Raw genomic sequence first — 14756 nt, 5'->3', positions numbered from 1 at the left:
ATGTGCGTCACTTCTTAAAAACGGAGGCGTTTTAGTTCACATTCTAGTGGGGGGGGGGGGGGATTAAATGAATAAAGGTGTGATAAAAACGTATGCACATTGAAATTTGACCCAAATATAGAAAAACCTTTAAGGTTACAAATCTTGTTTTATGAGCTAGTTTTACTGGTAAAACCACACTTCCTTGGCAAGATCACTGTTCTTATTTTACTCTCTCCACTGACACCCACTCCTAGAGAAGACAATCAGTGAGGTAACCTGTCCTTTTTGGTCAGGTGTTACCTATATTAAATCAAAAATCAACCATATAGTATTTCAGATAGGAATGCAATTTCCCCACAACCAGTAACATGAGCATCTCCTAGCCCACAGGTAGGGTACCCCTTGAAGCTCTCCAACACCCCTTTCAAATACAATGCTGGGGTCCGATCCCAATTACTCAGAGTTACGGGTCAAGGTTGTGTCCCCTATTCCAAGTATACTAATAGGGGTGGGCGATGTGGTGAGATGCACCACCCTCCTTACTCATACACTACCAGTGATACAGAACTGTGATAATATTGTGACACCATTGCTCTACATCTTAGAATGGAGGGCAATGCCCGGTCGGTCATTCACCTCAAATATTTCTTTTTAAGTGGCTGGCCCAATTTCTTTTCATTGAGGATGGTGGGTTTAAGATCAAACAAATCTCCATTAAGTGCTGAGGTAAACCTTTCCCATTACTTCAAAAGTAGGGAATGGGAATGCTTACAGAGCAGAAATATAGATTTACTTAGATTTGACTCTAATAAAAGGAAAGTAGTCTACTGCCCTCTTGTGACCAATACAACTGAGGAGCACTTAATCTTTCTACATTTCAAATAGTGACTTTTGAAAAGTAACATGCAAGTTTTTTAAAAAACTGATCCGGGGAAAACCGTTTGAATACACGATAAAGGAGAATAATTGTTTTTCTTCTTACTTCAAATAATAAACCACAAACAATCAAATAATAAACCAAAAACAATCAAATAATAAACCACAAACAAAGATATTTACAAAATGAGGTAGCGCCAACATAGGGCTTAAACCGGAAATCGTTGGTTCAAATCCCGCACTAATAAGTTTTGCTTTGGTCAACCCCAAATCAATGGTTTTCCTCTTCAATACAATAATGGTCAATCACTGTTTCAAAAGTATTTTATTTGTGGAAATATTAGTATTTGATTAAAAATCAGTCATCACATCATCAAATGCTGGTATTAGTCATCAAAGCATTGTTCAGACACTCAAGAAAATGTTGTTTTAAGCTCTTAACTATTCTAGTCATCAAAAAGAACAAAAGAAAGAGAAAACTTTCAGATGAAGAGATTCTTGGATCTCAATAAAAAATGTTCCCCATTGTGCTCAAATTTGAGTCCAGCTTTGGCGAAGTAATTGCCAACTAAATATTCACATTCTACATTCCAGTGTCTTCAAGCCTCCCCACTAGGCCTGACAGGGTTTCGCTCGGGGGAAAGAAAAAAAAATAACATGGTCTGCTGTTGCCGAGTCTCTGAATCTCGGGACGAGTCTCTGGCATCTGAGTAATTCACGCTGACCCACAAGTGACTTTAAGAGGTCAGGACGTCAACAGAGGGCCAGCTGCAGGAAATCGTGTGACCTTTGCTTGACCTCTCAATTGACTCCATACCAAGTTGGATTTTCTTTTTCTTTTTGTTTCGTCACCTTAAACTGGGACGGCACTCAGGAGTAGAAATAATATTGTCTCAGGGCTTCTTGACTTTTACAGAGAATGTAAATTCAGAGGACGTTGAATATATCAGCTGCATATCAGCTGCGTTGATTATCGGAGGGGATGTTTCAACAATGCAAAATGCTGTTTTCCACTTAAAAACATTGGATTGGTTTTGGTTCTTTGCTCCCAATGTTTTTACAAAAATGTGATTCACATTAAATTTTGCAAAATGTTCTCTTTAAAAAAAAAAAACCTTTTAAAAAAGAGGATGTGGGATTTTGTTTGTATCTCAGCCTAACAAATGTTTTGATAATTTTCACCCAAACAAATTTGAATCTTTTTTTTTTTTTTTTTTTTTGAATCATTTCTCATATTTCTGACAGTTAACTCAAAGTTCTAATTCTGTGGTTTTTGTTGGCAAATAGTGTGGCCAGAGATGCAGCTGCTAACTATGTGTCACCTCGCTAGACATGAATGGATTCAATATTCTTGATAAAAATGTTGAGACAGTTCTTTTGCTGTTTCCTCGACAAGTAGACACTGTATTCAGCTGAAACTTTCAGAGGTAAATTTTACAGATCTTCCTTAAAAATGTTGCTTTTATTTCAGCATTTCATTGAAAATAAAAAATAAAAATCTATGCCCCTATTTTTAAGACATGTAGGTAGGTCAGTGACTTCAATCCCAATTTTTTTTAAATATAAGGCATGGAGTTCCCATCAATGTTATTTGTTGCCATGCTATGTTTGTCTTGATGTTATTCTCGAGACTCCCTCCAACACCCATAGGTTAGAAGATTATACAGGCATTTTCCACTTTTGTTTGCATTCCATTTTTGCCACACTCAAAATTCTGCCTGGGGGCCTCCGGAAAGCATGAATTTTTACAAGAGGCCTACCCAGTGTGAATAATTCATCTAGATCCGTTGAGTTAAAACATTAGCGGAGAACACAGCCCACAGTGTCTGGAGTTGAGTGGACTTTTCATATGAAAAAGGCTAGGTTGTTTTTTAGGTTACTGTTTTTTAGGTTACTGTTTTTTAGGATACTTCAGCTTTAGAGCAAAGGTTTACTGCAACAAAAAAGCCCAATTTCATAAGGCTTCTATTGCTTTACAATTGCCTGCTAAGCAGAAATAGGTAGTACCAGTCACAACTTGTACATGTGACATGTATGGTAGTTCCGTCGTTAACCTTATTCTGGTAAGCTTAATTTAAAGTGGTTAGCTACTTTTGTTTGTGCTTAAGCAGCTCTTTAAAATTGGCCAAGGCCAACACATCTTTTCCCTCCATCATTTGGTGGAAAATGGGGTTTGGAAAACCAAGCCCTCACAAAAATAAAACCTTTAATCACGTTTAAGAGGACTAGTTTGGAAGTAATGAGAACATTAAGAATTTCTATGAGTGAAATGATTTCAAGAAAACCGAACAACAAAGGAGGGACAGACGGCCACAGGCCGGGGACAAAGTGATGGCTTCCCTTTTCAAAAACTTCAGAAACACAGTAACCACAAAATGGGGCCAATCAGATCCACGCCACAAACTAAATAAATCACAGTACTTTAAAACCACCACTTAAACCTCCGCAAACCATCATATTTTCACCTCCTTTCTTTTTTTCTTTCCAACTTGACTCTTAAATGACCCTCCATTCACACAAGTCCTAATGGTAAAAACAACATTTAATTATGCCCCAGGGTGAACATGGGTACCTCCCTCCTAGAGTCAACAAATTCACTAAACATCTGTAACGAGACAACATCGTTGGGTTCTCGCACACAAATTGACTAGAAATTGGGACCTGTCCTTTGGGGTAGGCTTTTGTCAAGTCTGGTGCCCCAGTTTGTTGTTTTCTTGAGGTCGACTTTCTGATGTTGGAATCTATCACACCGCAGTAGGAAGAGAACATACAGGCTCTAAGGTATACAAACTTGAGGGGGGATCGGTGAGTAAAGACTGAAATTACATCAACACCAACCAGGGCATGATGTTTCACGGAGGCAACAGAGGCTTGAGTTGCCCCTGGCCTTCAGGTTCAAACGGAAATCTACAACTTCCTCATAGATGAGCCCTTTACAGGGGAGAAAACGCCTTGGTGCCCTTGCAACAGACCTGCAAGGGCATATCACCTACTGCTCTGATCTTGGTCTTCATGCCACTTTTCATAACTTTGTATTATACAATCTAGCAAAACATAATCATTTGTTGAAATCTCGACTGTTTCATCCAGTCCAGATTTGTATCATATTAGTCAAGATTATCAAGTTAACTGATGAACAACATTTCACCACAACCAAAAATGTCTACTCACCATCGTCTGATTGCATTTGATCCCATCCTGAACTTCTTGGGGATTTCTTTCCTGTAAAGGTAAGAGAAGAAAAAACACAGAAATTTAGTAAAGTAATTAAGTAAAAAATACTTTTATTTTATTTTAATCAATTAACCCCTATTGGGGTTAAATCAATTCAGCTGCTTATCGATGAAACAAGTTCCTCTTTCTGCTAAGCAGCATCCAAACGAACTACCAACTTCATGACATTCAAGAACAATCAAGCTTTGGCTGGTAATCAATAGTATTTGCTAAGCAGATTATCAACGGAGAGCAGAATTATAGCCTCATCTGTCACACTGCTAAAAAAACAGAGCCTAATCAATAACACAAAACACAAATAACTAGAAATGATTGCATTTGTGCACAAACACATAGCTGATTCGTTAATAACATTTTCAAATTACTCAACTGAATTTGATGTTTTGTTTGTATTCAAGCAGTTATGACATATAAAACACAGAGAATCAAATGTTTTTCTGGGATATATCAGCCTGGGAAATGCCTCTGCTGAAATCAGACAAAAGAGGGCGCTATTGAATGAGTTGCTTTCAGCTCCTGGGACAACACGGACTGACACAGTGACCTATGGCTTGCCGTTGTGCTTTTGTGCATCTCATAAAGATTAGTCCAACTTGAACTTGAGAGGGCGCTATTTGTGGCACAGCCTACAGAAACTGAGTGCATTTGCCAATATTCAACTGGATTACTTGCAGATGTTCACACACAAAAAATATCTATAATACATGTAAATTGCTTCAATAGATGTTAAATTGTTATAATCAACACAAATTTAATTGCATATCAAGACCCTTTACAGTCCACAAATTTACTTAACTACTTTTGAAAATATTTGTGGGATTCAAAACAAGAATCAAATGTGTTAATTGCATTTCTATCAGATCTTTGTCGGAGTCCAAAAATGTTTCATGACATCAAATTTCATAAGATTATGATCTGTATATTTTTGTTAAGAGACTTCCTGAATTTTGAGGATATTCAATAACCAAGATGGCATTGAATTTTACCTTCTCACTGCCAACAAAATTCTTCTTTGGAATGAACAGACCCAATACATACATACATGTATGTAATGTCTTTATATTTGATTATGTCACATTTAAAACAATTGTGCCAATGAGTTTCAATAGAAGGACATCTAACATGTATACACCTACTTAACATGAGGTTAGAGGCAGTTATGCCTCTCAGATTTAAACTTTTGGGGCATACAAACTTTTACCCTTTTTCTTAAAAGTGAAATTTTTCTCAAATTGCTGTAGGCTTCTAACCTTAAGCTGCCATTGATTTTAAGAGCGCTAACCAAACGTATGCCTTCCCTTAAAATAGAATAATGTGATTTCTGTAGCTTATACAAAGCATCTTTAAGACAGACCTTACAGTAGATTTCCACATTATACAGAACTAGTGTATCATCCCATTGAGAGCTGACAGTTTGTCTCCTCAACTCTCTCAATCAGTATTCCAAAGATACATATCTAAAGAACAGCCCAGAGGGAGTCTTTCCCTGGTCATCTATTAGAGCTAGCTATCCCACAGGGATCAGCCTTGGGTTTTGCGTTTGCAAACCATTCATCATTTTGGCATTGACCTTTAGATGGATTGTGGGTGAAGAGGATAGACCGAGATTTCTAAAAGGATGCTTCTAGGAGGATGCGAGAGGGACTCTGCTTTGGGTATTTTTTCAAAGGCTCTGGACACGTTTGGAAATTACTCAACATACAACGTGTTAGCTTTAAAACTAACTTATGAGCAACTGAGAGCTGTTGATAGTATGAACCATTTCGAGTACGGTCTTTCTCAAAAAATGTTTTGTTTTTTTAAGCCACTGGACATGTTTGGTAATTACTCAACATATAATGTATTAGCATTAAAACTTACTAATGAGCAACTGTTTATAGTGTACAATTTCTCAAGAGAATATTTTAATTTGAGACTCACAGGCATCTGAAAGCACTCAAATTTGTGCAACAAGGTTTTTTTTTTTTTCTTCTTCTTTTTTCGTTCTTTATGTTTTCAAAATTTCAATTAAATCATACATATTAACATTTTATATAAGGGATTGATTTATTCTGTGCTTCAGAAAGTAAAGACTTTTTTAGACAACATTTATGTTTGAAAAATATAAGAATGCAATAAACTCTCCCTAAAAAAAAAGAAGTTTTTTGATGAATTATCTTCAAACTTGTCGTATAAACTGTAGAACCACTTTAAAACTTTTGAATATTGAATATTTGGTGCTTGCATCTTTGTTATTTATCAGTGTACGTACAGTATCAATAACGTTGTTAATGAAAATTAAATTCCACCGCCATTCTGCGTCAAGGTAAATACACACTGAGCTTCTTCAGTTGAGTTTCCAGTAATTTACTTTACACTTTAACTGCACCTAAAAACGATCTTTCAAAATCGTACTCTCTGGATTGTTTTCTCTCTCATCAAATCAGCTTTTAGTAAATGAAATAACGAAATTGACACAATGCTTTTGGCGCACTCCCCAGTTTGCACGAATGAAGGGGAGAGAGGGGGCTTCCTTACATGTATCTAATGTGCTCGTTCTGACCTCAAACAGGCCAACTTTGGACAATGCGGGACACGTTCGATATCGCTATGGCAACACGGCGGAGAGCGTGCATGATTGCCGGGATAATTGGCAAAGTGTCACATTCGTATCACCTCCGGTAAATCCTCCCAAAGGAAAACTGTCAATTAAAATAAAAACACACGCTAGATTCAGGAAGCGCTAAAAAAGAAAAAGAAAAAAAAGACACTTACAAACAATTTTAAAGGTTTTTTTCCCCCGAAATAAAAACGAAAGCCTATGTGACACTGTGAATAGTCACCACAACAATGTTCTCCAATTAGAGCTTCACATTTTGACCTTTGACATTTCAATCCTTTTAATGTGAAAACTGACATGATCCTATGGGATAAATCAAAGTTTTGAAAGGTTTGTTGGACTAATACGTGACAAGCATTGATACACCATTCATCTTACAACAATACTTCCAGTATAATGCGCAAAACTAACCATGCATGATGTTGCATGATGGTGCGGTCATCTTGCTTTTCTTATAATCAACCGAATGTAACCAAACCGAGGCTGGAAGGAAAAGACAGTCTGGCCCCTTTCATGATACATGTATGAGAATGAGAACGACTGTACCACTGCCACTGTTGCATGCAGGGTATCCGACATGGATGACAACAGCATGATAAAGATGGAACATTTTTAGAAAGAAAACTTGCAGTAAGCAAGAAATTTCAAATTATAAACAATGTGACAAATACCGGCTATAATACAATGAAACCTACAAAATATGTTGAAAAGGAGCTCCAAGGTCAAATTCGTTTCTTAATAATGCAGCTATATTTCAATAGTTCCAACCCTTATGAAACTGCAGGGGAAAAATTACAAGTCACTAACCTCATGATAAAATGAGGTAAAAAAAAAATGTCATTGTGATTAATGCCTGTTGAGAGTGAAATTTGAAACATGACATCGTTGGATGTCACCAATAAGCGTTCTGTACATTCCTAAGAGACTCAGTCAAAAGGCTTAAATTCAATGCCGTTTTAATTGAATAGCGCCGTCATTCAAGAATGAGCTAAAACGTTTCCTGTACAAAAATGCACATACATGTATTTGTATGTACATTTAAAATGTTGTGCGTCACTGGATGTTTTTGGATTTTGACAAGACTTGTTCTTGAAGAAAATCAACTTGATGTATTGGTGAAAATGAGTAAAGTGTGTATGAATTTAGTGACTTTCACAGCCAAAACATAAATAATATTTGCTATATTTTTTCAATCAAGAAAATTACTTTGTTGACAGCTAATATTATGAAGATTTGAAGAGCAAAGTTTCAATCAATTGTGTAAAGCATTTTTTTTTTATAATGGACATCAGAAAAGCCAAGAGAATATGATCTGAATACAAATCACTTTATTCCTCACGATTTTGTAAGGTAAATTGCAACATTGATCAGGACCTTAAAATATGAAGAGTGCCCTCTAGTGGTGAGATTCAACACTTCCCTTCCGTGGCTGAACTCTTGCATGTATTTAGGCCAATGGGGTCACACCGTACATATGGCCATCTGAGTAAACATACCTTTTCACAAAAATGGTCAGCCTTCAAATTGGTTCATTAAATTGTGAATAATCAATACGAATTGAAGGGCTTCCAGATTCTTCTTTACAGCATCTTTTTCTCATGGGAGGCAGAACAAAATGTTGGCTGGGTCCAGCAATTGAGAAAAAGTGTTTTCACAATAGAAAGAATAACCAGAATACCAAAAAATCCCCCAAAAGAGGAAAGTGCCTTTGATATTAATATTCATACAGTGTTCTCAATTTCTATGGTCCATGCAACCAGACAAAATAAAGAGAATGAACAGCAGAACAACAAATCATCAAATAACACATTACAATAAAATGAATAAATAAACAAATATTATAAATAAATAAATTTATAAATACATCTTTCAATAAATAAAATATAACTAAAAAAAATAGCCCTCCAAAATTTTACTGTAAAACATTAATAGTCTGGCACATTTAATTATGTGAAACATCTGTTTGATAAAGAGCAGACAGTCGCACAAAGACAGTCAAAAACATTTCAGTTGAAGAATTCATTCAACAAACATGACAAACTTGTATAATATCTAACATACTGAACCGGGGTAGGGGGGGGGGAGAATACATATTGTGTCCGCATCAATTATTTATGAGATTTGCAGGGAGACAAAAAATGATTTGATTCATTCAATAATCCTTGAGTCACGGAATCAAACCCAAGGCCGTACATAGTTTCCATAATACAGAGAGGAGAAAATGAAGAATAAGACACAAGTACAATGAAAGATGGATGACTCAAGAAAAAGACCGCAGTCTTCAAACTACTCCAAGATGACCTTGAGAAAATCTAACAATCCATTAATGTAAACAGAAATAGTTCAATTCTGTATCAGTCGGCAAGCCGATCGTAGAGCCTGTACTTAACGGGTTGAGAATTAACAATGTTGAATTGCCATACATTGTAATGGAGTGCTTAATACCACATTGTGAGATGGAATTTAAAATACTAATGGCAACCTTTTGTAAAATCCAAAGTATAACGCCTTGTGTGGTTACTTTTGTATTATTCCACGGAACAATGTAGATTATAACAGATGTTAAATTAGATAGAATATTACTTGTGTTTCACCCATTCACTGTGTGTTTTAGCACTGATGTGTAGTAAAGGCATACTTTAGTGTAACTGTCCCACCATGCATAAAATAACAAATCAGTGAACATTTGGGTTCAATTTGTCTCCAAGTTGCAAGAAAGTAATGAAAGAAAAACACTCTTTCTGCATAGAATTGTGTACTTTGTCAGATGCCTGGGAACGGCTTCATGCCTGAAGCCCTTCTCAGATTCAAATTTTGGGGTGAAAAGTATTGATGATTGATGCTTTTTCAGAGCGAATTTTTTAACATTACTGTCAGTAACGCAAACTTGTTAGTGTAAAATGTGATATTTGTGTACATATTTGCAGTACTTTAAAAGTACATTGTACTATCCAAAGCTGCTGTACTTCTTACCAAGTAAGTTTTTATAATATTGCCAATAATTTTTAGCGAGTTACCAAACATATACAGACCCTGTGAAAGGTATGAAGAAAAGAAAAAAATTGACAGTTAAAATAACACAAACAGACAAAACCAAAACAAACCCAAAACAAATAAACAAACAAACACTCAAAAAGGAACCCACTCCCCATGCACCCCATCTTCACACCCTTTTATCTGCAGCACTGCAGTTGGTCGATCTACATGTAATCTTGTAAACTAAATACTGCACATCATCAAAACGGTAACAATTTATGTTTTCTGTCACATTGACAATTCCACATTTATTTATACAAAAGGGAGATTTATCACAAGGTTCAAAAATGTTTACATTACACTGTACCCTCACGAAGGTGTGTCAGAAGTGTCGCTGAAAAATATAAAATAGACAGAAAATGATCCACTTTGCAGAGAGTTAACAAGAAAAGATGCCTTTAGTCTGATTTGCATTTTCTCAGCCTTCGCAGGCAACTCTTTAAAAATTAAAACAGGAGCATAATCAACTTTGCTGTTCCTACTGATACACCATTCTTTTTTTGTTCACGTCAATTTTTCTTTTTATCTTAGTCACCTTAAAGTTCCACCCCTGCAAATTGCAAATTCAGGTCCCAAAATGAACACTAGACTGCAGGCCTAAGGCCAGTGATTTTATCAATTGGCAAAGAAACTCACAGATGGTCTTATGTTTTTTCTTTAAATAAGAATAGGCCACCTCCTTGTGTAATCTCTTTGTGAAAGAATCGTTAATTATGAGTGTGATAAACATCTTTCAATTCTGTTTGAGTATAGTCTACACATAAACCCTCAGAAATTGCACAGAAATTCTATTTCCACTGCTTTGTTTCACTTGTTAACTTTTGCTAAAACAATTACTCAATGTACAAAAGAAATTGGCTTTTTTGTGACGAAAGTGAACAGAAAATGAATAAGAAAATAGAATTAGCTGTTGCAAGCTGCTTACCAACCAAAAGGACCTATTTGTGTACGATGTAAATGATAAACAATAGTTTATCATTAAGCCTGACATTTCAACTCTAGTTAAGTCTTTCTCAAAGTCAGAAGACTAATATTTTTGCATTACAGTTATAAGAAAACAATTTATTTCTTATGAGCACCTGACTTGTTCCCTGATTTATCTAATGAACATCCCAAACTTTCAGAAGGATAGAACACTCAGTTCCATTCCATTTTTATTTTAAGGACAAAACAAGAAGAGTCTTATAAAAGATAAGATCAGAATTAATCTATACCACAAATTAAAGATTTGTTCAAGCAACGAGACACCACTGAGGAGCGCATATAGAATACATGGTACATATTTCCAACTGATTTGTATTCCAATTCATCAACACATGAAAAGATCTCCTTAACCAAAAGGATAAGAGATATTTATGTAACAGCTTTATCGACTCAGAAACTTAAAAGCTTAATAACAATAATATAATAATAATATCAAAGTCTTATATAGCGCACTTCTACCAAACAAGGTACTCAAGGAGCTGAGTACATGTATATACAAACTTTCAGAAAGATGGGTTATTGCAGTGATGGATTCTGAGACCCAATTATGTAGCACTTATAAGGGTTTAGAAGGTGCTACGGCACAAGAAGCAGCCACAACCAGGAACACCGGGGCAAACCCCTTCTCTTTTCGATAAGTGCACTGGGTTCTTTTACATGCATTGCACAACACATGGGACCAACGGCTTTACGTCCCATCCGAAGGACGAAGCAATGGTAAAATGTCTTGCTTAGAACTGTGAATTAAAAGAAATGATAATAAAAAGGCTTTTGTATTGACTAAAATATTGAATTTCGTGAGCAGAAGTTTAGGTTGAAACCGATTGACAACATTGACTGCAAAAATCATTTAAAGGGAACGTGTCTGTTTGGCAATCACTCTAAAAATTTATGGCAATACAAACTTTTGGTTAGAAGCCCACAACAGCCTTCGATAGGACAAAGTGTTTTGTTGAAAGAAAAGAAAGAAAGAAACAAAAAACTTATATATGCAATCACCTTTATGACATTATCTTTCTGGATGTCCGAGTTTGTTTTTCCCCTCAAAGTTATAAAAAAAATCACTACATGGTTCATTCCTACTATTTTTATTTTTATTTTTTTTTTTTTTCAGGAGGGGGGGGGGGACCTGATTGCTACTTGCATGACAGGATTGCAGCATATTTGTCTTGAATTGTCTTCCTTCCTTAAGGCAATCTTGGGTGCAATTGTGCATTCTAGTAATCACCCATGCCATGAAAAAAAAACTTAGAAAATTGCAGTCAGTCAAAGACAGTCAGTCCCTTGACAATACTAAATGAGATAGGTCCAGTATAAGAAGCTCCAAGGCAAACACATCAATCTAAAATCTATATATAAAAAATAATAAAAAAATAAAAAAATAAAAAATGGTTCGTCGTTTCCAAAACCACAAATTACACACTCTTTTAACTGACTGTGAAATATGGCATGGTTGATTGATATTCTTTACACTGTTGTCTGAGTTTGATGCTTCAGAAAGAAAATTTTCATTTTCAAGTCTGTAGGGTTTTCCCTGCGTTTTGAAATGAAACCTAAGTCCAAAAGAACTGACTTCCTCCGACAACATATTTGTCATTCTAAATCTAACCTCATTCAGACTTTCTCACAAAAAACATACTAAATGCAGGACAACGACTTGCCTTAAAATAAGTACCCACATCATTTGCCGTGGTGCCCGTTGCTTGTTGATGTGGTGCCCCTTGCAAAGTTCCAATACAAATGTACATAAGTTTGCCCCCCTTATCAGAGGAAAACTGCTGTGCCCCTACAAGAACGAAACTCAAGGCCTCCAAAGACACCACAAGACATCGGCCAACCAAAAGGTAAACCACTCGAAGAAGTCCACCCCCACCTTAATTTAAAAACCCATCTTCTCCTCTCTTCACAGTGTTATGACGACATATTGATTAGGTAACATCACATAAAGACATTAACCCAAGAAGGGAAACCAGCGAAGATAAAAGAACATGCTCCCTTTCAACAAATTTCAGAGTTCTTAAAAGATAAAATGAAAGCAAGCAAATTTCACCCTTGAAGAGGGTGGTCCTAAAGTTCAAACCCATTAGTATGGTTCAACTGCAGGCATGAGCTCCATATATTCTCTCCATGTCGTTTTTCAGACTAACTTGATCAAGGATAAGGTGTAAGGTTCCAAAGTACTTTTTTATGTGCGAGGAGACTGAGAGACAATCTCACTTTGTCCGCAGGAGGCAGCAGGTTACCCCCTCATGAATGCCGAGGCACACCTGCTGTGTGCTTTACTAATGAAGATTGTCAACGTGTTCCATAACGTTGTGTCATCATCAGTGGAGGAGGAGGAGGTGGAGGAGGAGGAGGGGGGGGGGTCCCGTGGTCTCGTCATCGTCGATGGTTGCTGGGGGAAACAGACCTCATAAGTTCAGATCACTCCTAGGTTACCATGGTGAACACATAATGATGACTTATTGAATATATGTCAGCATTGGTGATGCATTGGGGATGGAGTGCATGTACGTATTACCCCTTTCGAAAATTGGAGGTGAGCTGATGTCTCGTGTTCAAGGCTTCATGAAAACTTGGTCAGAATTACAGTGCCCTGTATTGTATATGTAATGTCCTGCATCTGATGCTAAACTTTTTTTTAATGTAAATTGCAAATAAAAATAGACTGTGCAAGTCTCAGACTTAAATCATCATTCATAAATACCTAAGACAGTTTATCCATTGTAATTGGTCGAGAGGGCATCACATGGGGGTGTTTAAACGGATGATATAACATTAGTAAAAAGTGTTTAACCATAGACGTGACACGCGAGCTTGCACGTGCTTATAAGACAGTTTATTCATTCCTGTTGGTCGAGAGCAATGGCTGGAACACCTGTGTCACATCACGCGATACACGCGACGCGCACCCCAATCGCCTTATAAGGAGTATTCACCAGAGGGCCTTACCATTTCATAGCTAGAGGGGTGTTGTGTTGAAAGAAATCATTGAACAATTATAATTTTTGAATTTTTTTTACTTTTGGACCAAAAAGTGTTGATGTTTTTTGACCGCAAAGGTATTTATGAATGGAAATCCAAGTGTGTTGAATCGGTTTTAAACTAGTGGTTTTAATCAACCGAGGCCTGGTTATTGATAATTTACTCGACTTCGTCTCGGTAAAATTATCAACAACCAGAGTTCCAGCGTGTTTAAACCACTAGTTTTACACCTCTTCACCACACATTGATTCCCTTACTGTAGAACCTGTTAAAGTGTGATAGTTTGTTTTCTTCACTCCTTGAAGCAATGTGCATGGAACCAAAGTATGTAGTTGAATACACACGAGAATTGCATAGTGAACAACACTTTAAGAAAACTGGACAAACGTTTCCCAAAAGGAACTAATGCAAGGGAATGTATTCTATGCAGTAGAAGTAGGTTAGAAAAATCTGTCAACTAAGCGACTTGCTAACCCACACCACTAGATCAAAGGCACATACACGTACAACTAAGTGCACTACATAAAGACCCTATATAAAAAAGGCTTCCTTTTAGTAAAAAAATAACAAGGCAATGGCTACACAATGGCATTGAAGAAATTCAATCGGTGTTCAAAGTTGAGAGGAAAATGCAAGAGGGAATTAGAAAAACATGGACCATTTGCTTGAAAAACAGGGCAGGGTGAAAAGAAGTTTTCAGCATACGAGATACAATGTTACATGTGGTATGTAAACATGCTACCAGCAATTCTGCTGGTCATGTTACTTTACAAGGAACCAGCTTCGGTTTTATTCAAAAGGCGCAGAGAGGGGGGAAAAAGTACAAGCGACCTAATGTATAGATGGGCGGCCATGACACATGCATGTAGGCTCTCTCTCCAGCTGCAAGTAACGCTTGAACTACAAAGTTGTACTTTTCAAATGACCTTGGTCGAGTCGCATTCACCCATGTAAAAGTGAAAACTAATAAAAAAATATTCAAAAATCGCCCAGGACACGCTATATCACCTCAGTTATAAATTCTATATGAATTTTATTTTTTAATTGGGGCATGATCTTA

At 36.6% G+C, this 14756-nt stretch overlaps 1 protein-coding gene across 4 annotated transcripts in view; it reads right to left on the bottom strand.

Moving 5' to 3' along the window:
- The window catches only part of LOC139939322 (oxysterols receptor LXR-alpha-like), a 133386-nt gene that overhangs the window by 38719 nt on the left and 79911 nt on the right, over window positions 1–14756 (bottom strand). For all 4 annotated transcript variants that reach the window (XM_071935102.1, XM_071935105.1, XM_071935101.1 and 1 more), the window contains one exon: window positions 4030–4080. In XM_071935102.1, the coding sequence (XP_071791203.1) occupies window positions 4030–4080 (51 nt within the window). The remainder of the gene's footprint in view (window positions 1–4029; window positions 4081–14756) is intronic.

Source organism: Asterias amurensis, chromosome 7 (genome assembly GCF_032118995.1).
Source record: "Asterias amurensis chromosome 7, ASM3211899v1".
Classification (NCBI taxonomy): domain Eukaryota; kingdom Metazoa; phylum Echinodermata; class Asteroidea; order Forcipulatida; family Asteriidae; genus Asterias; species Asterias amurensis.
The sequence above is the reverse complement of the archived record's forward strand: the minus strand, read 5'-3'. Positions and strand labels throughout refer to the sequence as shown.